This window comes from Nipponia nippon, unplaced genomic scaffold, assembly GCF_047370975.1.
Source record: "Nipponia nippon isolate SJK-2023a ecotype South Korea unplaced genomic scaffold, ASM4737097v1 scaffold_22, whole genome shotgun sequence".
NCBI lineage: Eukaryota > Metazoa > Chordata > Aves > Pelecaniformes > Threskiornithidae > Nipponia > Nipponia nippon.
In genome coordinates this window covers 2,495,340-2,518,703 of record NW_028262339.1, presented here as the reverse complement: position 1 = coordinate 2,518,703, position 23,364 = coordinate 2,495,340, and the positions used below count along the sequence as shown (strand labels likewise).

Genomic DNA, 23,364 nt, shown 5'->3' with positions numbered 1-23,364 from the left:
AGTGAAACATGGCTCTCAAACTGCATAGAACAATTGGTATTTGTTTCAATGGAGTTAGGGCTTCACCTGAGCATTTCCTCGATGTTTCCACAACAGACGTGGGGACTTTTTGATTCTGTAAAATGACTTAAACAAGGAAAAGCCATGTGGTTTATTTGTCATAGCAAATATTATCAAGAACATTGTAGCTGAGACATTTTAACTGCTGAAGGCGTAAGAAGTTTAAAGCAGTGATTTCCTGAGGGAACACCTATTAAAATTTCAGTGTTTAAAGGGATCTCTCTAGTTCAACTGCAATTTCCTCTTTTCCAAGCTTCTCGAGAGGGAATATGTTTAGAAAATCACTTGATCTTTTTCCTTTAAAGTTAAATTGCAAAGATTAAAAAAAAAATTATGACAAACTTCACATAACTGATTTCTCATATGCAGAAAAGAGGCTTTGCAATGCGGCTTTGCTCTGCATTCGGTGCAGCACATCTTGAGGATTTGGGAGATCTAATAACACTTGCTTTTGTCTTCTTGCATTTTCATCAAAATTTTAAAAATTACAAAACAGATTAGCCAGTGCTGTGCTTGAATTCTTAGTTTTTCTTTGTAATTTTCTACTGTAAAATAAGCTGTGTTCACAGAGAAGATAACTCAAATTCTGGAGGACTTCAGCCTTCGAGATACTCCTTTCTCAAGCTCCACTGGCTTCAGTAGGAGTAGGAATCGTGGAGTTCCCTGGGGATTTAGACAACACATGAGCAAAATCTGCCTTAAAATTTTATCCTGTTAAAATGGCCTCTGCACCTGCTGGCATGGGAAGGCTCTGCAAGTTCTTTTCTATTAGATTTATGATCTGGCCAGTCAGCAAGGTCTTGCACAATAGGACTGGCATGTACATACACAGGTCAAAGTAAAGGTTCTCTTAGAACACATTCTTTTATACTGAACCATCTGGCACAGGGGAAATACCTTCATCCCCTAACTTTCCTCATGCAAACATGCTCTGTACTTAGCAACAATATTCAAACAGCAGAACCCACAATAAAAATAGGCAGAACTGCATGTGGCTGTCTGGGTACAGGCACACCCTACCCCGATCTGAACTAGCAAATGGGTTAGGCTTCCTAGGCTGGCCATTATGCATCCATTTATTTCAGCATCATGGTACAGATATAAAAATAAGATTTGGGCTGGTACATGCAAACTTGCAAAAGTTTCCTTTGCTTGTGGATGTGAATTGGTAGCTATTGACAGAGGCCAGGAAAGCCATCTGGTGGCCAAAATTACACCCAGCCGCAGGCAGGAACGTGGCCCTACCAGGCAGTGCCAGAAAATGAGGAGATCAAAATAATTTTGTGGAAGTGTGACGGGGATGTGTTTTTTTTCCTTAATATAATTCAAAATAAATTTTTGCAATTTTACTTTTAAAAAATCCCTGATATTCTTCCATCATCCTATTGCTCTCAGTGCCAGGGATTTACAGAGTGCCAGACACTGTCATACCTGCAGTGAAGTGGGTAGCACTGCATGACAGACTATGCAGCAGGTTGGACAAGGGAACTTATTTCAAAGGTGGTTGGTTTGAATTTCAATTTGACAAAAGTTCTCTTTCAGCAGCTCCTACATATGTTTCATCTTGCAGATATCAAGAGAGAAGTTTGGTAATTACTATACAATAAAAGTATCCAAAACAATTGTTAAATGCTATAGGGTAGGAATAACAACTAAATAAGACTCTGGGTCTTCCTGAAGGAGTTAGTTGGAGTTATCTTAGTCAAGTTATTCCAGTAATGCTGATCTGGTCAGAGTGAGGGTGATCTGTGCAGTGTGGGAGATGGGTTCCCTCTTATCAAATTGTGTTGCTTCATAGAAAAATACAGATGTATGTTCACATAACAGCTTCTTTTTGCATTGTAATGTGCAAGACATTACGTGGTTTGTTTTTGCTAGGAATAGCAGAAATTTCACCTTCTGGTAAGGCACTGGATACTAGTGTTTGTTTGACCACCTCAGTATTACACGCTTTTGCCAATTTTCAGCCTGCATTTCCTTGATGTTCTGTAGTCCAGAGCATCAAGGATGCTGTATGTGGACAGACAGCTTACAAACTGATGATGATTTGATGGACAAAAAGACCTATTTGAATATCATGACCTATATGACATACTCACCTGATCATCTCCAGTTGGCCTTCCGGACTTGAAAATGTCCATATTAACAGCAGTCCTCATAGCAGAGCAGGAAAAGCTTCACTGCATAACTTCATTTGTATTTATTCTTGGCCACAAAATTATATCATATGATTTATATATTATGATTTATACTTTATTTATGGTTATTTCCACCACTTCAGCAGGTATAGCTTAGAATCCCTTCTAAATCTTTTCTTTACCTTTTTCTCAGAATTATGCTTTAGCTGTGCATATTACCACACAGTCAAAATAGTAGGATGCATTAAGGCATTTTTCAGCATTTGAGTTCCCCTCTCATCTCCAGCTGTTAAGCAGGCTCCTTGTTTTTGCAGAGTACAGCTATGCTACATTTGCCAAGGATTCTAGCATCCTGCTTTGTTCACCTGCCAACCAGGATCAGAGCCTTCTTCATAATGAAATAATTACTGACTTCCTTTGGGTTAAACTGAAAAGACCTGCTTTGAGCTACTGAACTCTTAAAATAGCCTCAAGTTTGTTTTAGATGAGAGGAACATTTTCTGGCAGCTTCATGAGCAAATGAGTACTAAATGAGCTGCCTTATAGTAGTTAATATAAAGTGTAGGTGATGTGATGGTAATTTTTCTTCCAAGGACAGAGCCTGGATTCTATGTTCATAAGCCAACAACACCAGATTAAGACGTGAAACTTGTCTACGGAAATGGCTGTATTGAGACCAGAACATTTCAGTACATATCATGTTCTGACTAAGCAAAACATTAATCCAATTAATCAATGCAAAGTTTTTTTTCCAGATGTACAAAGCCTACTTTGTAACCACAAAAGAATTCCATTAGGAAACACTAATGCCTGCTGCTAATAGCCCCAGGTGTGCCAAAGTTGTGTAATCAGTGCAGAGCCGCATCAGTTCATGATGAACTTGAGGCACATTAGCAGCAGGTCTCACATTTCAGCGTAGATGATACAGAAAGTGCCTCAGGTTTATGGAACTCGCTGTGCAAGAGAAGCTGTCCCTCAAACCACACAGTACGTTGGAAGAACCCATTCTGCTTAATAACTATATGCATTTTTGCTGGGCTCCCCTAGTTTGTGTAAGTGCAAGAACTATCTTTCTGGTTTTATGATTACATAGAAGAACGTCTACAGCATGGCCTTTCACTCAGCAATCCATGGGTCACATCCAGTTCACTTAGGTCAACTAAGGGCTCTGACAGCAGTACTGACAGGCTCATCTGTGCTGCCAGCAGAATTCAGGAGGGACCACCAAAGGCCTGGTCAAAACACTAACTGCTGGAGTGAAACTTGTCAGGAAAAGAGCTGCAGAAGGCCTGTGTAAGGCAGCTGGGTTGGGAACAGGAGCAGAGAGAAATGGAGACAGGGACCAAAAATGTCTTTCCCACTGTTCTCACCTAGAGTCCAGTATTTCCTATCATGTTTAGTCAAAAGAGGCCAAAATGAAACCAAGGATAGTTAAGAGCAAGCACAGGGGTGGGGAATGCAATGGCTCCATCACTCACCATCTATTTCCATGTGGCTTCATCCTCTCTTTTTTCTCCATCTGGTCCCCCTTCAGCTAAAATATGAGGCAAAGACCTGTCCTGCTGTGTTAAAATTTTCTACAGAAGAGCCTGGCTGAACCAATGACTGCTGTGTTTCTCCTTCCCAGTGGTCTGCCCTACCCATATTGAGACATTAACCCAGTCCTACCTGCCTAAAAGCTGCAGCCAGAGAGCAGCAGAACAGCCACCTGCTACTCCCACTGTATGCGGTAGGAAGGCTCTTCATCAGGCACTACAGTTTCCCTAAATAGGAAGGCAAATCTAAGAATATCAACCCAAAACTGAAGAAGGAGGGAAATGTTCTTTGTTGCCCCAGAAACTGAGCAGGAAGCAATAACTGCTTTTAATATTTCTTGCCTGAACCCTAGATGACATGGTCTTCCTCAACTGTTTAACATGTGGCTCTCAGGTTTGAGAATGATGACGAAAAAAGCAAAGCAGAAAGGATGAGAAAAGTTTCTATGGACTGAGTTTGGCCAGGTAGAAGATAGGAAATGGAAAAAGAAACTTTTGGCAAAGAGACTTGATACTGATCAACAGAAGTGTAAAGACAGATATAATGAACAGTAATCATGGAGGTCTTGTTCCATCAAAGCCATTGTTTTCACTGTGCTTCATTCTCTAGCACTCCACTGCAATTACATCAATTCAAACTCACCGAGTCTCACAGACTTTGGGGATCTTTTCCATTTAGGAGCAACATTTTACTAAAAGAGCTTCTAAAACAGGTCTAGCTGAATGCAGGTGAAAACAGTAATCTCTAGTTGCCAACTGCTTTTGATCCTTTCAGCCCTAAGAAAGTGACTGACTACTGTTCCACCATTGTTCCACAGTGCAATAAAGATGGTCCAGATCTGGGGATCAAGGCAAGTGATGTTTCTGAGTACATAAAGTGGGATGAGGGCAAGAGATGATAGCCAGGCACCAGAGAAAACAGGTGAGGAAGAGTTCAGGAGACAGCTGTCTCACCCTAAGACCTTCTGTAATATCCAGCCATTCCATGGGAGGCTGTCAGTGCTGGCCTTGCCAAGTATTTTAGTTTACTACACCCCAAAGAAGCACAGGACTAGACCTCACCAAAAAACACAGCTGGCAACCTCAGATAGACTTCAAGGTATAATTACCCTTCCTTGAGTTTTTATCCTGCATAATCCTTCTGCCAGGAGCTGACTGGCGACAACAGAAGTTCATACTTTAGCATCACCAACACTGTCTTGAGCCCTCAGAAAAAATTAAACTTAGTGGTGCTCAGTGAGCTGAATTCCCATTTGCAAACATGAATTAATTGGTTTCACAAGCAGTATGCTGTTGAAGAGAGAAAAGGACAACGGGGAAATAATACAGGTAACATTCAACACTTAATTAATCCTTCTGCACCATATGATTATTTATAGTCCTCCTCTCTGGGTTGCCAACTGCTTTCTTTCGCCTTCCTTTCTGACTGTGAAGTCCCAGGGTTCTGTCATCAACCCCACCAGGTACGAAAGCGCCCTGCAAGATGTAGCAGATAGCATGACTGGTCTTCTGTGACTCCCGCTATATTGCTAGCTGCTCGAGCTCATTGCTACAGCTTTGCCAGCATCTTCTGTTATTCCAGCGCTCGGCGAGAACTCTTGTAAGGAACACAGCACATAATCTTCTTGCTTACAAGAAAATTTTTAAATGGATTTCTCATCTCCTGTTTACAGGAAGCATTTGAAATGGATTCTCCTGCTTCTTTTTTCTTGCTCTATGACTCTTGCACTCCAAGGCTAGATGATTACTTAAGGAACAGCATGATTTAAAGGCTAGGAAAAAAAATCAAAACAAATAGGAAGAAGACTCTCTCCCCACTTCTCCCAGATTAGTTCATTGACTGGGACACAGGGGTCCCCTTGCTGTGGTCACTTTGAAACATGGGTTTGATCCTGAGACCTTCCCGTCCTAGATAAATCCCTCAACCACACAGCTTTGCTTGTCCTTGAACTGATGGAGGGAATTCCTTTTAGAAGATATATTTCTGTGCTAGAGCAGAAGAAAATCAAACACCAAAATGTTCAGTGACTCTTTTTTTCAAGATGGTATTAGCAAGCAGGAAAAAATCTGCAGGAGATCATTCCCTAGCAGAAACGCATTCAGCCACAAACCCCTAGGCCCTTGGGGCAAAAGAAAACACAAAACCCAGCAACAGCATTCATAATTTCAAAGACAAAAGATAATGGGCCTGATTCAGCCTTGCAAGGCAAAGCTTTTAAATTATAGTCCTGAACACTTCCGGTGTCATTAATGTTGGTGATCTTCTTCCACAAATAAAATACTTTTTTTTAAAATTTTTAATTTTTTTTTACTGTAACAAGCCTTTACATATATGTGCACAAGGAGAGGTGGAGGAAACTGTTCTTTAAACAACAAAACCACTCATCTGTCTTGTGGGAGAAGCTGAGAGGATGGTATCTCATCTCATAAGTTGTAAAGACAACTAACCCTTGATGCCCCTCTGAAATGCCTTTACACTAATGCACGTGGGGAGCAAACAGGAGGAGTCAGAAGTCTGTCTGCAGGTACAGCGCTAGGACCTCATTGGGATCATGGAAACATGGTGGGATGCCTCACGTGACTGGTGTGCTGCAATGGAGAGATACAGGCTTTTAGGAAGAACAGGCTGGAAGGCGAGGAGAGGGAGTTGCCCTTTATGCGAGAGAGCAGCAAGAATGCACAGAGCTCTGCCTGGGGATGGATGATGAGCCAACTGAGAGCTTATGGGTCAGGATTAGCAGGCAGACTAACATGGGTGTCACTGTACTAGGTGTTTGCTATAGATCTCCTGATCAGGAAGAAGTAGATGAGGCTTTCTTCAAGCAGCTGAAAAAAGCTTCACGTTCACAGGACCTGGTCCTCATGGGGGACTTTAACCACCCTGATATCTGCTGGAAGGACAATACAGCAGTGCTCAAGCAATCTACGAGATTTCTCAAGTGCATTGATGATAACTTCTGGCACAGGTAATCGAGGAACCAGCAAGGAAAGGCGCTCAGCTGAACCAGATACTTACAAACAAGGAAGAACTGGTCAGGGACGTGAAAGTCTGAGGCAGTGTTGGCTGCAGTGACCATGAGATGGTGGAGTTCAGGATCCTAGAAAGAGAAAGCAGGGAAAAAAGCAGGACCACAGACCTGGAATTCAGGAGAGCAGACTTACAACCTCTTCAGAGATCTGCTTGAAAGAATCCTATGGAATATGACCCTGGAGAGAAGAGAGGTCGAGGAGAGCTGGCTGATATTCAAGGGTCACCTCCTCCAAGCTCAAGAAAGGTCTGTCCCGACAACCAGAAAACCAAGCAAAGGTGGCAGGAGGCCTGCATGGATGAGCATGGAGCTCCTAACTGAACTCAGACATAAAAACAAAGTGTACAAGGGGTAGAAGCAGAGGCAGGTGACCCAGGAGGAGTATAGAGTTGCTGTCTGATCATGCAGGAATAGGGTTATGAATGCCAAAGCTGACCTGGAGTTGAATCTGGCAAGGGATGTGGCATGCAACAAGAAAGGATTCTACAAGTACATAAATAACAAAAGAAAGAGTAGGGAAAATGTGAGCCTGCTGCTGAATGGGGCAGGACAACTGGTGACAAATGACATGGAAAAGGCTGAGGTACTCAATGCCTTCTTTGCCTCACTCTTTACCATTAAAATTGGCCTGAGACCAGAGGGAAAGTATGGAGCAAGGAAGACTTATCATCAGTGGAGGACCAAATTAGGGACCACTTAAAAAAACTGGACATACATAAGGCCATGGGGACTGATGGGTTGTACCACCCACAAGTGCTGAGGGAGCTGGATGATGTCATTGTGAGGCCGCTGTCAACCATCTTTGAACAGGCATGGTAATTGGGAGAGGTTCCTGAAGACTTGAAAAGAGCAAATATCACTCCTATCTTCAAAAAGTGCAAGAAGGAAGATCCAGGGAACTACAGGCTGATCAACCTCACCTCAATCCCTGGGAAGGTGATGGAGAAAATCATCCTGGAAAGCATTTCCAAAGACCTGAAAGACAAGAAGGTGATCAGTAGTCAGCATGGGGAAGGGGAAATCATGCTTAACCAGTCTGATATCCTTCTACAATGGGGTGACTAGCTTGGTGGACAAGAGGAGAGCAGTGGATGTTGTTTACCTCGACTTCAGTAAAGCCTTTGATATTGTCTCCCACAACATCATCATAGACAAGCTGACAAAGTATAGGTTAGATAAGTGAATAGTGAGGTGGACTGAAAACTGGCTGAATGACCTGGTCTAGAAGTTTGTGATCAGTGTCACAAAGTCCAACTGGAAGCAAGTCACCAGTGGTGTACCCCAGGGGTCAACATGGGGGCCAGTGCTGTTCAACATCTTCATTAATGACCTGGACGATGGGACAGAGTCTGCCCTCAGCAAGTTTGCAGATGATAAAAAACTGGGAGGAGTGGCTGATACACCACATGGTTTTGCTGCCTTACAGATAGACCTCAACAGGCTATAGAAATAGGCAGAGAGGAATCTCATGAAGTTCAACAAGGGGAAATGCAAAGTCCTGCATCTGGGGAGGAATAACCCCAGGAACTGGTACATGCTGGAGGCCAACCAGCTGGAAAACAGCTTTGGCAAGAAGGACCCTGGGGTCCTGGTGGACAATGAGCTAGCCGTGAGCTAGCAATGTGTCCACATGGCAAAGAAAGCTATCAGTATCCTGGGCTGCATTAGAAAGAGCATTGCCAGCAGGTTGAGGGAGGTGATCCTTCCCCTCTACTCAGCATTGGTGAGGCTACCTCTGGAGTGCTGGGTCCAGTTATGGGCTCCCCAGTAAAAAAGAAACGTGGACTTACTGGAAAGAGTCCAGTGAAGGGCCATTAAGATGATGAAGGGACTGGAGCATCTTTCATATGAGGAAAGGTTGAGAGAGCTGGGGCTGTGCAGCCTGGAGAAGGGTCAGGGTGGATCTCATCAAGGTGTTGTAACCATCATTCCTATACCTGATGGGAATGAAACAAGACAAGGGAGTCAGTAGTGCCCACTGACAGGAAAAAAGGCAATGGGTACAAATTAAAACACATGAAATTCAATCTGAACACAAGAAAACACTTTTTTTCTGTGAGGGCAATCAAACACTGTAGCAGATTGCTCAGAGAGGTTGTGGAGTCTCCATCCTTGGAGATATTCAAAGGGTGTCTGGACATGGTCATGGGGCAGGGGGGTTGGACCAGATGACCTCCAGAAGTCCCTTCCAACCTCAACCATTCTGCAATTCTGTGAAGTCAAGCTATGGCTTGTCCCCTTCATATCTATGTTGTTTCTAATGTTGTTATTACTCTTTTTAGCTTTGTTTCCTGGGGCCTTTAACTGTTGCATGAACATTTCAGATGAAATTCCCAAAGGAATTCTCAGAAGAGTGGAGAAGTTTGAAATCCAGAAAGCTGATGGCCTATGTCACCTAGAAGCTGTTATGTAAGAGATGTTTTGGGTGCTTCACTGTGAAAGGGGTACTGTCAAGTTAAAACCTATTAGGCACCATTTAAATAAGTAGAATCTTAGAATGCTAACACAAATTCAATGAAAAACAAGACTGTGTGTGATTTAAGAACTGTCTTTCCTTGTGCTATTTAAATTTCTGACTGCTAAAACTGAATTTCCTTTTCGGTAATAATATTGATTGTTATTCAGCCTGCACTAACTTTGACACTTGCTTTATTTTCAGAACTGAAGAAGGACTTACACATCTTAAGGCGTCTCTGTTTTTTTCCAACTACTGATCCTCTACAAACCTTGCCTAAACTCATTATATCAGCTTTACTTTTGTACATAAGCTATTTTTTTTTTTTTTTGACTGGTACAATATCACACTGTTTGGCTTAAATCGATAAATTTCAAAGAAATTCTGGACATTTTTTATTTCTTGACATTTGCATGATGATCATGATGATAATAATAATAAAGTGGTCTACTTATTTATTGGCAATAGAAATGTACTGTTTTGCACTGTGGTTCTCTTCAGACTCACTGAAGTAGTAAAGCTTTTTTCAGATTTTGGAAGACAAGTGTAATCATGTAAACTTTAGATCCTAACTTTTACCATATCTGAAACCAGACAAAAGGGAATAGACATAGTATAAAATATAATTTAAGATTAACCCATTCTAACTTTATAGTCTTCATATGTGAGTGATAAGTATGAAGTTGGGGTTTTTTACATTTTTTCTTTGAAACTGACAACTAATTTTTGCTCTGGCAGTCTCTACATAGAAGGCAGAAAGTTCTGTGTGAGCCCACGGATTAGAAAAGTTAAAAAAAAATGGATGAAGAAGAATAAGCACAAAATTCCCAGGAAAAAAAACCTCATGGTAGAAAACAGAGAAGAATCAAAATTATTAAAAAAAAAAAAAAAGAAAAGAAACAGTAACAGTAACATGATGAAGCAAGCTCCATGATGAAGATACCTGTGGCATATGGCACTGTGAACGAAGATACCAGACCTCATCAATGATGGATGATTGTAGCATTAAAATGACCTTTCAAATATCTATGTGCTAGAGAAAGCAGTGGCAGAAAACACCACCTGTACGCAAGAATGATGCTGGTCAGATTACCAGCCAAATGACAAGGTGTTCCTGACAATGTCTTGTAGCAAGTGCTCTGCTGTACCTCCTAGTTCTATTGGTAGACTTAAATCCTCCTCAATCGCACCCTGCTTTCATAGCTACCTCTCCTGTGATTTCTATTTTAACATGCCAGTATGCAGCTCCTTCTCATTGCTCCATTTTTCTAGTCCCATTCTTGGTTCCTATTCTTTCCTGTTTGCAGTCATCTTTGTGCTGTTGCCTATTTTGTTTCTACTTTTCCGGTCATGAATCTGTGGGTTTTTTTCTTATGTTATTTTACAGATACCTTTCCAGATACTAGTTCAGTTTAAGTTAGCCAAACCCACATATTTTTTACCTATTCCAAACAATCTCTGCTCCCAGCTGTTATTATCACAAAATATCATTTCAGTCTGTCAAGGACTTTCTTTGAAGACTAATGATGATGCCAGTCTGGCTACTCACTCCATAGCCTCCCTCCCACTGCATGGCACTGCCTTCTCCCATATGGCACAGTCTCCAATTACCTCCCTCCTTCCTTGAAAACTTCAAACTAATTTAAATATTTTCCTAGTGAGCCAAAAATACTTAATATAGTAGCATAATTCTGTTCTTCCTCCTCTTCCCCTACTAATTACTTTTTGTTTTCATTCATTACATTTGACTTAAATTAGCTCCTCAGAGTTGTCTCTTGTATTTGTTTTGTAATTCTTATGTCTAACTACAGACTGCAAACATGGGAGAAAGCATGGCAGATGACAATAGACAGAAGCAGCTGCTGATAGGTTCCCTAAATAAATAAAAGATGAATATCTGTACCAAGGTGTCCTGGTTTCAGCTGGGATAGAGTTAATTTTCTTCTTAGTAGCTGGTATAGTGCTGTGTTTTGGGTTTAGGACGAGAACAATGTCGATGATACACTGATGTTTTGGTTCTTGCTAAGTAGTGCTAAGCTGTTGCTAAGTAGTGCTTACACTGGTCAAGGACTTTTCAGCTTCCCGTGCTCTGCCGGGTGCACAAGAAGCTGGGAGGGAGCACAGCCAGGACAGCTGACCCTGACTGGCCAAAGGGCTATTCCATACCATATGACATCATGCTCAGTATATAAGCTGAGGGAAGAAGAAGGAAGGGGGGGACGTTCTGCGTGGTGGTGTTTGTCTTCCCAAGTAACCGTTATGTTACGTGTGATGGAGCCCTGCTTTCCTGGGGATGGCTGAACACCTGCCTACCGATGGGAAGTAGCGAATTAATTCCTTGCTTTGCTTTGTTTGCGTGCACGGCTTTTGCTTTACCTATTTAACTGTTCTATTTTATTTTACTTCAATTATTAAACTGTTCTTATGTCAACCCATGAGTTTTCTCTCTTTTACTCTTCCGATTCTCTCCCCCATCCCACCAAGGGGGGAGTGAGTGAGTGGCTGCGTGGTGCTTAGTTGCTGGCTGGGGTTAAACCATGACACAAGGTCACTAGAGAATAGGTAGCATACTCCCACAGATGCATATCTGATGAAAGAAACTGACTCCTTCCAAAATAGAAAAAACAAGAAACATAATTATCATCTCTGATGAGCCAACAGCCTCCTAACAGCAATGAGGCAACTCATCTAACTCTTCTTCCAGTTTCTAGGGAATATTGTTTACGCCACATACATTTGGCATAACTCCATCCTCTGCCTGCTAAAATTACATGTAGAAAGCATTCTGCCAGGAGCAGGAGTCAGGATTGTGCTCTCTGACTCTGAACATGCACAGGAGCTCTTCCTCCCGAACGCCTTGTACAGCACACTGGGAAGGCAGAGGATGTGACTCTGGCTGATGCAAGCTGAAATGGAATACACATTTCATTTGCATTCTGATGCTGCACTGCCTGGACACCACACAGATATAGTGAATGGGCATTAGATGGAATACACATTGCTGGAGGGTAGGAAGGTCCTACAGAGGGATCTGGACAGGCTGGATAGATGGGCCAAGGCCAACTGTATGAGGTTTAACAAGGCTAAGTGCCGGGTCCTGCACTTGGGTCACAAAAAACCCATGCAATGCTACAGGCTTGGGAAGGAGTGGCTGGAGAGCTGCCTGGCAGAAAAGGACCTGGGGGTGTTGGTCGACAGCCAGCTGAATATGAGCAGGCAATGTGCCTAGGTGGCCAAGAGGGCTAATGATGGCATCTTGGCTTGTATCAGGAATAGTGTGGCCAGCAGGACCAGGGAAGTGATTGTCCCCCCGTACTTGGCACTGGTGAGGCCGCACCTCGAGTACTGTGTTCAGTTTTGGGCCCCTCACTACAAGAAGGACATCGAGGTGCTGGAGCGTGTCCAAAGAAGGGCAACGAAGCTGGTGAAGGGTCCAGAGCACAAGTCTTGTGAGGAACAGCTGAGGGAACTGGGGTTGTTTAGCCTGGAGAAGAGGAGGCTGAGGGGAGACCTTATTGCTCTCCACAACTCCCTGAAAGGAGGTTGTAGTGAGGTGGGGGTCGGTCTCTTCTCCCTAGTAATGAGTGATAGGACGAGAGGAAACAGCCTCAAGCTGCGCCAGGGGAGGTTTAGGTTAAATATTAGGAAAAATTTCTTCACCGAAAGGGTGGTCAAGCATTGGAACAGGCTGCCCAGGGAAGTGGTTGAGTCCCCATCCCTGGAGGTATTTAAAAGATGAGTAGACGTAGTGCTTAGGGACATGGTTTAGTGGTAGACTTAGCAGTGTTAGGTTAATGGTTGGACTCAATGATTTTAAGGGTCTTTTCCAACCTAAATGATTCTATGATTCCTATGATTCTATGAATCTTGTCCTCACGGGCCTGGGTCAGCAGAGCACCAAGAATGCTAAATTGCTGAAATATAGAATCATAGAATCATAGAAGCATAGAATCGTCAAGGTTGGAAAAGACCCTTAAGATCATCAAGTCCAACCGTTAACCTAACACTGCCAAGTCCATCACTATACCATGTCCTCGAGCACCACATCTATCCGTTCTTTAAATACCTCCAGGGATGGAGACTCAACCACTTCCCTGGGCAGCCTGTTCCAATGCTTGACCACCCTTTCGGTGAAGAAATTTTTCCTAATATCCAACCTAAACTTCCCCTGGCGCAGCTTGAGGCCGTTTCCTCTCGTCCTATCACTCGTTACTAGGGAGAAGAGACCGACCCCCCACCTCGCTACAACCTCCTTTCAGGGAGTTGTAGAGAGCAATAAGGTCTCCCCTCAGCCTCCTCTTCTCCAGGCTAAACAACCCCAGTTCCCTCAGCCGCTCCTCATAAGACTTGTGCTCTAGACCCTTCACCAGCTTCGTTGCCCTCCTCTGGACACGCTCCAGCACCTCGATGTCCTTCTTGTAGTGAGGGGCCCAGAACCGAACACAGTACTCGAGGTGCAGCCTCACCAATGCCGAGTACAGGGGCACTATCACCTCCCTGGTCCTGCTGGCGACACTATTCCTGATACAAGCCAGGATGCCATTGGCCCTCTTGGCCACCTGGGCACACTGCTGGCTCATGTTCAGGCGGCTGTCAACCAACACCCCCAGGTCCTTTTCCGCCGGGCAGCTCTCCAGCCACTCCTCCCCAATCCTGCAGCGTTGCATGGGGTTGTTGTGACCGAAGTGCAGGACTCCGCACTTAGCCTTGTTGAATCTCATACAGTTGGCCCCGGCCCAATGATCCAGCCTGTCCAGGTCCCTCTGTAGAGCCTTCCTATCCTCCAGCAGATCAACGCTTCCACCCAGCTTGGTGTCATCTGCAAACTTCCTGAGGGTGCACTCGATCCCCTCATCCAGATCATCAATGAAGATGTTCAACAGGACCGGCCCCAGTACTGAGCCCTGGGGAACACCACTCGTGACCGGCCGCCAACTGGATTTGACTCCATTCACCACCACTCTCTGGGCTCAGCCATCCAGCCATTTTTTAACCCAGCGGAGAGTACACCCATCCAAGCCGTGTGCAGCCAGCTTCTCCAGGAGAATGCTGTGGGAGACTGTGTCAAAGGCCTTACTAAAGTCCAAGTAGACAACATCCACAGCCTTGCCTCATCTACTAAGCGGGTCACCTTGTTATAGAAGGAGACCAGGTTAGTGAAGCAGGATCTCCCTTTCAGAAACCCATGCTGGCTAGGCCCGATCCCTCGGTTGTCCCGTACTTGCTGCATAATGGCCCTCAAGATGATCTGCTCCATGACCTTCCCCGGAACCGAGGTCAGGCTGACAGGCCTGTAGTTCCCCGGATCCTCCTTCCGACCCTTCTTGTAGAGGGACGTCACATTTGTTAGCTTCCAGTCATCTGGAACCTCCCTGGTTGACCAGGACTGCTGATAAATGATGGAGAGTGGCTTGGCCAGCTCCTCTGCCAGCTCCCTCAGTATCCTCGGGTGGATCCCATCTGGCCCCATGGACTTGTGGGCATCCAGGTGGAGGAGCAGGTCAGTGACTGCTACCTCTTCGACAACCGGGGCTTCATTCTGCTTCCTATCTCCATCTCCCAGCTCAGGGGCCTGAAAAACCCGAGGATGACTAGCCTGACTATTAAAGACTGAGGCAAAGAAGGCATTAAGTACCTCTGCCTTCTCCTCATCCTTCGTGGCAAGGTTACCTTCTGCATCCAACAAAGGAGGGAGATTCTCCCTGGCCCTCCTTTTGTCACTGATATATTTATAAAAACTTTTGTTGTTGTCTTTAATGGTGGTGGCCAGTTTAAGTTCCACCTGCGCCTTCGCCTTTCCGATCTTCTCCCTGCATATCCTCACAACATCCATATATTACAGTATGGTATGAGTATCTTACCATTTCTGTTTATTTTCTTCCTCATGTTCTGCTAATCATTCCAGATTTTACCTTTATGCTTCTGTCTTGAGTCATAGATTTCTAGGTGGGTTTATGATGACATCTCAGCTCCTCATAGCTTTCCCATCAATGCAACCAGTGCCCTTTTGAGTGTATAGAGTGTACCCTAAGTATTGAGTAAAGTATGGAGTGTACCCTAATTTCTATGCCTGTCCTATTAGAGATATTCAGCATTTCACAGGATTAGAGCTATGTAACTAACTTTCCAGGCTGACACAGGCATGTCTGAGGCCCCTGTGAACCATCTGACTGTTTCACTTACAGAATCATTAAATATTCCCACATGGTAGAGACAAGTCAGGAAAGTTTGGGAGATTGGAGAAAGAAGGGAGCAAAGTCAAGCTGACAGTAAAGACAAGAAAAAGTGAAACTGTGGCTCTAGATGAGACCACAGCAGCGCTGCCATCAAGAGTAGGAACTCCTGGATACTCAGTCTGTTATGGGAAGAGTAGTCCCTGTTGGTTTAGGTACAGGCTGCTGGGAAGCTTCATACAATCCTGGCTTGCAGACCTGTCCTCTGCTGGTTGTAAGAATGCAGTGCAGCTCACTCATTTCTCCCTCTGGTTTAGAGAGCAGTATCTGCTTCCTAGTGGTGACCCCTTTTTAGACTGTCAGCTTTTCTGGCCCCCAAATCCTAGATTCTTGGGTGATCAAAAATTACTGCTTCACATTTGAAATTATGACACTGCTGCATTTCCCCCTCTTATGCATACTGTATAAAAGCAGCAAAGTGTGATCTAAATGCATTTTTATAGTTTTTAATAACTGGAATTGTTACAATATCACAAATATTTTAAGACCCAGCCAGATCTGCAACTCAAATACTATTGAAATATTTGCATTTACTGGACGTACTTTAAAAGACAGGCTTTGATAGGTTTGTTTACATCTCCCAGTTCTTCAGAGCGTGTGTTATCTCATATTAGGTTCTCTTGGATTCAGTAGATCAAACTGAGAAATTATGAGAAGATAGAAGTCATCTCCCAGCTGCCAAGTGTGTTTCAAGTTTGGGTTCCTGTGCATTCTTTTGGGAATTGAATTAGAAATAACTTCTACTTCAATCTAAAAAACTTTCTTCCTCAACATTGGTATACGAAGTATCAAAACAGCACTTGAAAGATCTACTGTCTGGTACAGTTTAATTTATCCCTGAACCCTGACACAAAAAATATGTAAAAGAAAAACCTTCCAGTTTCCAAACCTTCACTTGGCTGACCTCACACTCTCTGTACCTGAGCATTATTTTTGACCTTTGCTATTTTGTACTTGACAACAAAATAAAATCAGTATTTTTTTCAGTGAAGTCATCTCAACATCTTGTTTTGTGGAAGAGATTATTACGGCACATGACTTTGTTTTCCCCGAAAATGCTAGCTAAAGGTCTTTTTTCAATGGGTTTAGGTGCCTAAAGATGTCGTTGGCTGCATCTGAAAACCCCAGTGAGTATTTTATTTTTAGAAGCCTAGCTCCCATTGAATTCAATTCAAATTAGGTTTGGAATTCATTTAATATTCTTGAAAATTCCAATAAATTCACTCTTAAACAGTTTTTAGAAACAGCTTTAATCATTTGGCTGTTTCATTTATTTTAAGAGTTAACCTAATATGACAGTCTCTATCTCTCTAGGAGGCTTTAGAAAAAAATGTCACAGATATAGGATTGCTTAAGAATTACTAAACAGAAGCAAAAAACCTGTTGGGTCTACTGAAATAAAACCAGTGCCCTAAATTTGATACAGTGGCTTAAAACTAGAAGTAAAGATGAGTCATTGGACCACAAACATTTTTCTTTCAAAACAGTACTGGATTAAGAGAGCCCACCCATTTTTACACAAGTGAAAAATGGCAAGAGAGACTCAAATTCAAACTCCTCTTTTATCAAAACAGACTCAAACAATGAACGGGTTTTAACGGAGGAAGAGGAAGTGTGTTTGTCCTCTCACTAGCAGCATCTGAGCATGTTTTTGCTCCAAGGTTATTCAGAGTTATTCTGAGTTTCTTTGGTAATACCATCTTTAGTAAATGGACCTCTCCTTTCTCAGGTTTCCAGTTCTAAGGTTACCGAGGTGTGGCATTCATTTTGGTACACTAGTCCAAATTACCAAGTACAGTCTCGATTGAAAATCTCACTGGACAGATTGGTTAAGCTCTAGAGCCACAAAAGAAAAATTACCTGCATTCTCACAAGCTGGGCTGGAAATAGTGGCAATCACATGTCTGGAGCATAATTTGGTTAGAGGACTATAATTAATTACCTAAGAGGTTTGGAACAAGATCCACCAACAACTTTAATGTTATTATTGCAATCTTTCTGAGAAATCCATATAAAGCAATTGTTATAAATTCTATTGCAATAGCAGTATAGGCAGATCCTTTCTTGTGAATAAATAATAGTAATTTTTATAAGTGTTCCCTTGCAATACACTCAGTGACGGGAAAAGCAGATAGGTGCCTCATAAAGCTGAAAAAAAGGAATAATGCTCTTGACAACAATTATAAAATAAATTGTACTGATTAATAAGAAAAAGTAGTAAATCTTAGGCTATAAAGAATTAGTTATTGAACTAGGAGCTGGAAGCCACTGTGCGGCAGGAAAACTATGATGTGGTCGCCCATGGAAACATGGTGGGATGACTCACACAACTGGAGTGCTGCAATGGATGGCTACAAGCTCTTTAGAAGGGACAGGCTAGGAAGGAGAGGTGGAGGAGTAGCCCTGTATGTTAGGGAGTGTTTTGACTGTCTAGAGCTCAACGACAGTAATGATAAGGTTGAGTGCTTATGGGTTAAGATCAGAGGGAAGGCTAACAAGGCAGACATCCTGGTGGGAGTCTGTTACAGACCACCCAACCAGGACGAGGAAACAGATGAAGTATTCTACAAGTGGCTGGCTGAAGTTTCACAATCCCTAGCCCTTGTTCTCGTGGGAGACTTCAACTTACCAGATATCTGCTGGAAATACAACACAGCAGAGAGGAAGCAGTCTAGGAGGTTCCTGGAGTGTGTGGGAGATAACTTCCTGACACAGCTGGTAAGCGAGCCAACCAGGGGAGGTGCCCCGCTGGACCTGCTGTTCACGAACAGAGAGGGCCTGGTAGGCGATGTAGTGGTCGGAGGCTGTCTTGGGCACAGTGACCATGAAATGATAGAGTTTTCAATTCTAGAAGTAAGGAAGGGGGTCAGCAAGACCGCTACCCTGAACTTTAGAAGGGCGGACTTTGGATTGTTCAGGAGTCTGGTTAACAGAGTCCCTTGGGAGGCAGTCCTGAAGGGCAAAGGAGTCCAGGAAGGCTGGATGTTATTCAAGGAGGAAGTCTCAAAGGCGCAGGAGCAGGCCGTCCCCATGTGCCGCAAGTCGAGCAGGAGGGGGAGAAGACCGGCCTGGCTGAAAAGAGAGCTTTGGCTAGAACTCAGGAAAAAAAGGAGAGCCTACCGCCTTTGGAAGAAGGGGCAGGCGACTCAGGGGGACTACAAGGATGTTGCGAGGATATGCAGGGAGAAGATCAGAAAGGAGAAGGCACAGCTGGAACTTAAACTGGCCACCACCATTAAAGACAACAACAAAAGTTTTTATAAATATATCAGTGACAAAAGGAGGGCCAGGGAGAATCTCCCTCCTTTGTTGGATGCAGAAGGTAACCTTGCCACAAAGGATGAGGAGAAGGCAGAGGTACTTAATGCCTTCTTTGCCTTAGTCTTTAATAGTCAGGCTAGTCATCCTCGGGTTTTTCAGGCCCCTGAGCTGGGAGATGGAGATAGGATGCAGAGTGAAGTCCCGGTTGTTGAAGAGGTGACAGTCACTGACCTGCTCCTCCACCTGGATGCCCACAAGTCCATGGGGCCAGATGGGATCCACCTGAGGATACTGAGGGAGCTGGCAGAGGAGCTGGCCAAGCCACTCTCCATCATTTATCAGCAGTCCTGGTCAACCAGGGAGGTTCCAGATGACTGGAAGCTAACAAATGTGACGGCCTTCTACAAGAAGGGTCGGAAGGAGGATCCGGGGAACTACAGGCCTGTCAGCCTGACCTCGGTTCCGGGGAAGGTCATGGAGCAGATCATCTTGAGTGCCGTTATGCAGCAAGTGCGGGATAACCAGGGGATCAGGCCCAGGCAGCATGGGTTTCTGAAAGGGAGGTCCTGTTTCACTAACCTGGTCTCCTTCTATAACAAGGTGACCCGCTTAGTAGATGAGGGGAAGGCTGTGGATGTTGTCTACTTGGACTTTAGTAAGGCCTTTGACACTGTCTCCCACAGCATTCTCCTGGAGAAGCTGGCTGCACACGGCTTGGATGGGTGTACTCTCCGCTGGGTTAAAAAATGGCTAGACGGCCGAGCCCAGAGAGTGGTAGTGAATGGAGTCAAATCCAGTTGGCGGCCGGTCACGAGTGGTGTTCCCCAGGGCTCAGTACTGGGGCCGGTCCTGTTGAACATCTTCATTGATGATCTGGATGAGGGGATCGAGTGCACCCTCAGGAAGTTTGCAGATGACACCAAGCTGGGTGGAAGCGTTGATCTGCTGGAGGATAGGAAGGCTCTACAGAGGGACCTGGACAGGCTGGATCATTGGGCCGGGGCCAACTGTATGAGATTCAACAAGGCTAAGTGCGGAGTCCTGCACTTCGGTCACAACAACCCCATGCAACGCTGCAGGATTGGGGAGGAGTGGCTGGAGAGCTGCCCGGCGGAAAAGGACCTGGGGGTGTTGGTTGACAGCCGCCTGAACATGAGCCAGCAGTGTGCCCAGGTGGCCAAGAGGGCCAATGGCATCCTGGCTTGTATCAGGAATAGTGTCGCCAGCAGGACCAGGGAGGTGATAGTGCCCCTGTACTCGGCATTGGTGAGGCTGCACCTCGGGTACTGTGTTCGGTTCTGGGCCCCTCACTACAAGAAGGACATCGAGGTGCTGGAGCGTGTCCAGAGGAGGGCAACGAAGCTGGTGAAGGGTCTAGAGCACAAGTCTTATGAGGAGCGGCTGAGGGAACTGGGGTTGTTTAGCCTGGAGAAGAGGAGGCTGAGGGGAGACCTTATTGCTCTCTACAACTCCCTGAAAGGAGGTTGTAGTGAGGTGGGGGTCGGTCTCTTCTCCCTATTAACAAGCGATAGGACGAGAGGAAACGGCCTCAAGCTGCGCCAGGGGAGGTTTAGTTTAGATATTAGGAAAAATTTCTTCACCGAAAGGGTGGTCAAGCATTGGAACAGGCTGCCCAGGGAAGTGGTTGAGTCTCCATCCCTGGAGGTATTTAAAGAACAGATAGATGTGGTGCTCGAGGACATGGTATAGTGATGGACTTGGCAGTGTTAGGTTAATGTTTGGACTTGATGATCTTAAGGGTCTTTTCCAACCTTAACGATTCTATGATTCTATGATTCTAGTCTGCAAGAGGAGGACATCTGGACTTGATCTAAGCTTAAATTGGTATTTGGATCCAGAAACATCCTTAGGAGACAAATACATTGCTTTTATAACAGTGTAGATTAGATACCTGGTCTCTGAATTTAACTTCAGATAATTATTAAAAAAATAGGAATGCATTGTGTCTTTAACCTCAGTTTTAAAATTCTGAAAATCCAGAAACTGTTACATTTTACCTTTTAGCTTTCCTTCATCATCTGCAGGGTGTAATCTTTAAATACGCTTTGGTACAGGCACAATAGGAGACCATGGTTATAGTTCTATTGGCTATAGATGGTTAATTTGGTGGGGGTTTTTTTTGCAAATACATTATGTTAAATTAATAACAATGATTTCATGCATGTCTATGTCATACTATCTTCTACAACACAGTTAATGTCAAAGACTGTGGGAAGTCATTCATCATCTTGTGCCATGGAAAAGAAAGCAATAATATGGATCATCTCCCCAAGCTAATCTTAGTAATTTTGGCACCTTTTTTGATCAGATCTGTGAAGATATAATAAAAATCAGAAGATTGCTATTTACATATATTGTTGACTACACACCAAAAAACAATTGCAAAAACCAATTCTGCCTTTACCATTTTGAAAGCAAATACAACATTTATCAGAAAAAAAACCCACCCAACCATGTAAGTACATGGTTACAGGCAAGCACATTTAAGCTGTCAGGGAGCAGCAAGGGAAGGCTGCTCTGCAAGGGAGGGTAAGCCAGAACGTAACAACAAGGCAGGCAGGGCAGTGACCTTGCTGACAAGGGCACACTCTCACAGTGCCCAAACAAAAAAGCAGAGCAAGGCCAGTGACGGCAAGCAGGGTCAGCCAAGAGTCCAGATTTTCAGACAAGTCTGTAGTGATGAGGCAGGTCAGAGGTGAAGTTGGGAAGTCAAGTCAGTGGGTCAGGATCAGCAAGGGATGTAGCCAGGCACAGGCACATCCACGACGCCGCTCAGGCAAGGGCCCAAGTTTGAATGCAGCTCCCAAGTGAAGGGGAAGAGGCCACCGAGGAGGCTTCTCACACAGCTCTTTTCACTGCAGCCCCATCCCAGGCTACTTGAGCGCGTTGTATCAGAGCCGGCCTCACGCACAGGCAGCTAAGACCCCAGGGAGCAGGCAAGGGGTTGCAAAGTCTCAGGGTGCACTCGCAGCCCTAACATAAGCTCCTGCAAATTCAGTGAGATGGACTGTTTCATCTCTTCCTGAGCGTCTGTTCTTCTCTAAAGCCAGAACAGTCAAAGTACCCCAAAGTGAGGAAACATTATGCCACCAAACTATATAATGAGAGGCTGGCATTAGGAACCCATTTTGAAGTCTAGAACAAGGATACAGTTATGGGTTTGGTTTTTTTGGTTTGGTTTTTTTTTTTTTTTTTGTGGTAGGAAGGGAAAAGAAGAAGGAATTGAAGTTTTAGATTCCCAAAGCAAAGTTCAATTTTTCTAACAAGAAGTCCGCTTGGTCTGTAGGCACAGAAGATACAGTGTGTCTACATGATGTAACTATGCCATGGCCTACTGAGTTTGCATTTTGTCAACATGTTTTTTCAGAATTACAAATGGAACTAGCTTGTATACAAACTGGCATAAGCTTATTAGAAGACTGCAGGGTAACACGCGCAAACAAAACTTCTCTCAATTTCTCAGTAGTATTTCTCAATACTTTCACTACAAAGAGTTATATGACAAATCTATGATTTTACATGATGATAGCAGAACAGTTACAAGTTCAAAACAGATTGAACAAACAGGATGGGAGTTGAGACTTTCAATGGGAGTTTTTCCCCTTTCTTTTGCATTATTTTTACCTGCCCCTAAGATAGTGAAAATAATAACCTGGTTGTAACACCCTGATACTGTGTGAGGTGAGCAAGGTGTTATCTTCTGCTAGCTGTAGCAATCAGATGTCACAGAACCTGACACCAGTTGCTAAGGGAGTATATTTCTTTGACTTGAGTGGTGTTTTACAACCAAATTATCCAGGCTTTAAAATTTGTGTGTGAATTTATCGAGCAATTTCCCATCTGCAACAAACATTCGTACTCCCAGTACTGGCAGGAAGGAATCCTCTGGGGATGCTCTGGAACCTGTGCAGCAATGGATTATAGATATAAATCATCATGGGGCCTAAAGGCTACAGAGGTTTGCATGTGAAACCCATACATTAGCTAATTGTGAATTTGCCAAAATAACGCCATGAGATACACTGTGGATTTAACAAGCTGGGAAGAGACTGTTACAGGAGGATTCCAAGCAGGTAGGACAGGACATCACATCCTCCGTGAAGCAATTTCACTGGCAGAGCCCCCGTGCACGCCCCGAGTGCCTCGTCCTCGCCCACGGGAAGGACGGAGGGTAGGTTTTACAGGCAAGGGAGATGTCACAGGCTGCTGCACCGGGTGGCACCGGGCGCCCTGCCCGCCCCCGCAGACCCCTGCCCGCCCCGGCCTGCGCCTCACGGCCTCGGCACCCCCATCAGCCCCACTGCTCCTCTCAGCCCGCCGCTGCTGCCTCCCAGCCCCTCACCCGCGGCCCCGACAGTGCCGGACAGCGCTGGGGCCCCCGGGCTGGGGCCGAGGCGACACGACGGGCGGCTCTCACCGGGGCCGGGCGGGCCTCGCCATCCGTTGCCGGGCAACTGCCTCCTCGCCTCGCTGGGGACCGGCAGCCGTCCTACTCTCACCCGCGGTCAGCAGCGCGCTCCCATTGGCTGCCCCCGCGCTGCGCTCGGCTCCCATTGAGCGCCCACCGCCTCTGCCGCGTCCTCATTGGCGCGCTTCCCTCTGGCCACGCTGCGTCACTTTCTCACACCATTC

General features: G+C 44.6%; 1 protein-coding gene across 17 annotated transcripts in view; it reads right to left on the bottom strand.

The window, feature by feature from the left end:
- LOC148055427 (uncharacterized) overlaps positions 1-23,268 on the bottom strand; it is a 30,094-nt gene extending 6,826 nt beyond the window's left edge. For 4 of the 17 annotated variants that reach the window (XM_087760294.1, XM_087760298.1, XM_087760291.1 and 1 more), the window contains exons 1-4: positions 23,150-23,268; positions 8,553-8,699; positions 7,683-7,737; positions 67-126 (exon numbers count right to left, since the gene is read on the bottom strand). In XM_087760294.1, coding sequence (XP_087616420.1) covers positions 67-126; positions 7,683-7,737; positions 8,553-8,602 — 165 coding nt within the window. In that variant the 5' untranslated portion in view covers positions 8,603-8,699; positions 23,150-23,268. Of the gene's footprint in view, positions 1-66; positions 127-2,159; positions 2,266-6,749; positions 6,871-7,682; positions 7,738-8,552; positions 8,700-23,074 lie in introns of all 17 variants that reach the window. The other 13 variants (XR_015705345.1, XR_015705348.1, XR_015705349.1 and 10 more) reach the window with 8 other exon arrangements.
- Between the last annotated feature and the right edge of the window lie 96 nt (positions 23,269-23,364).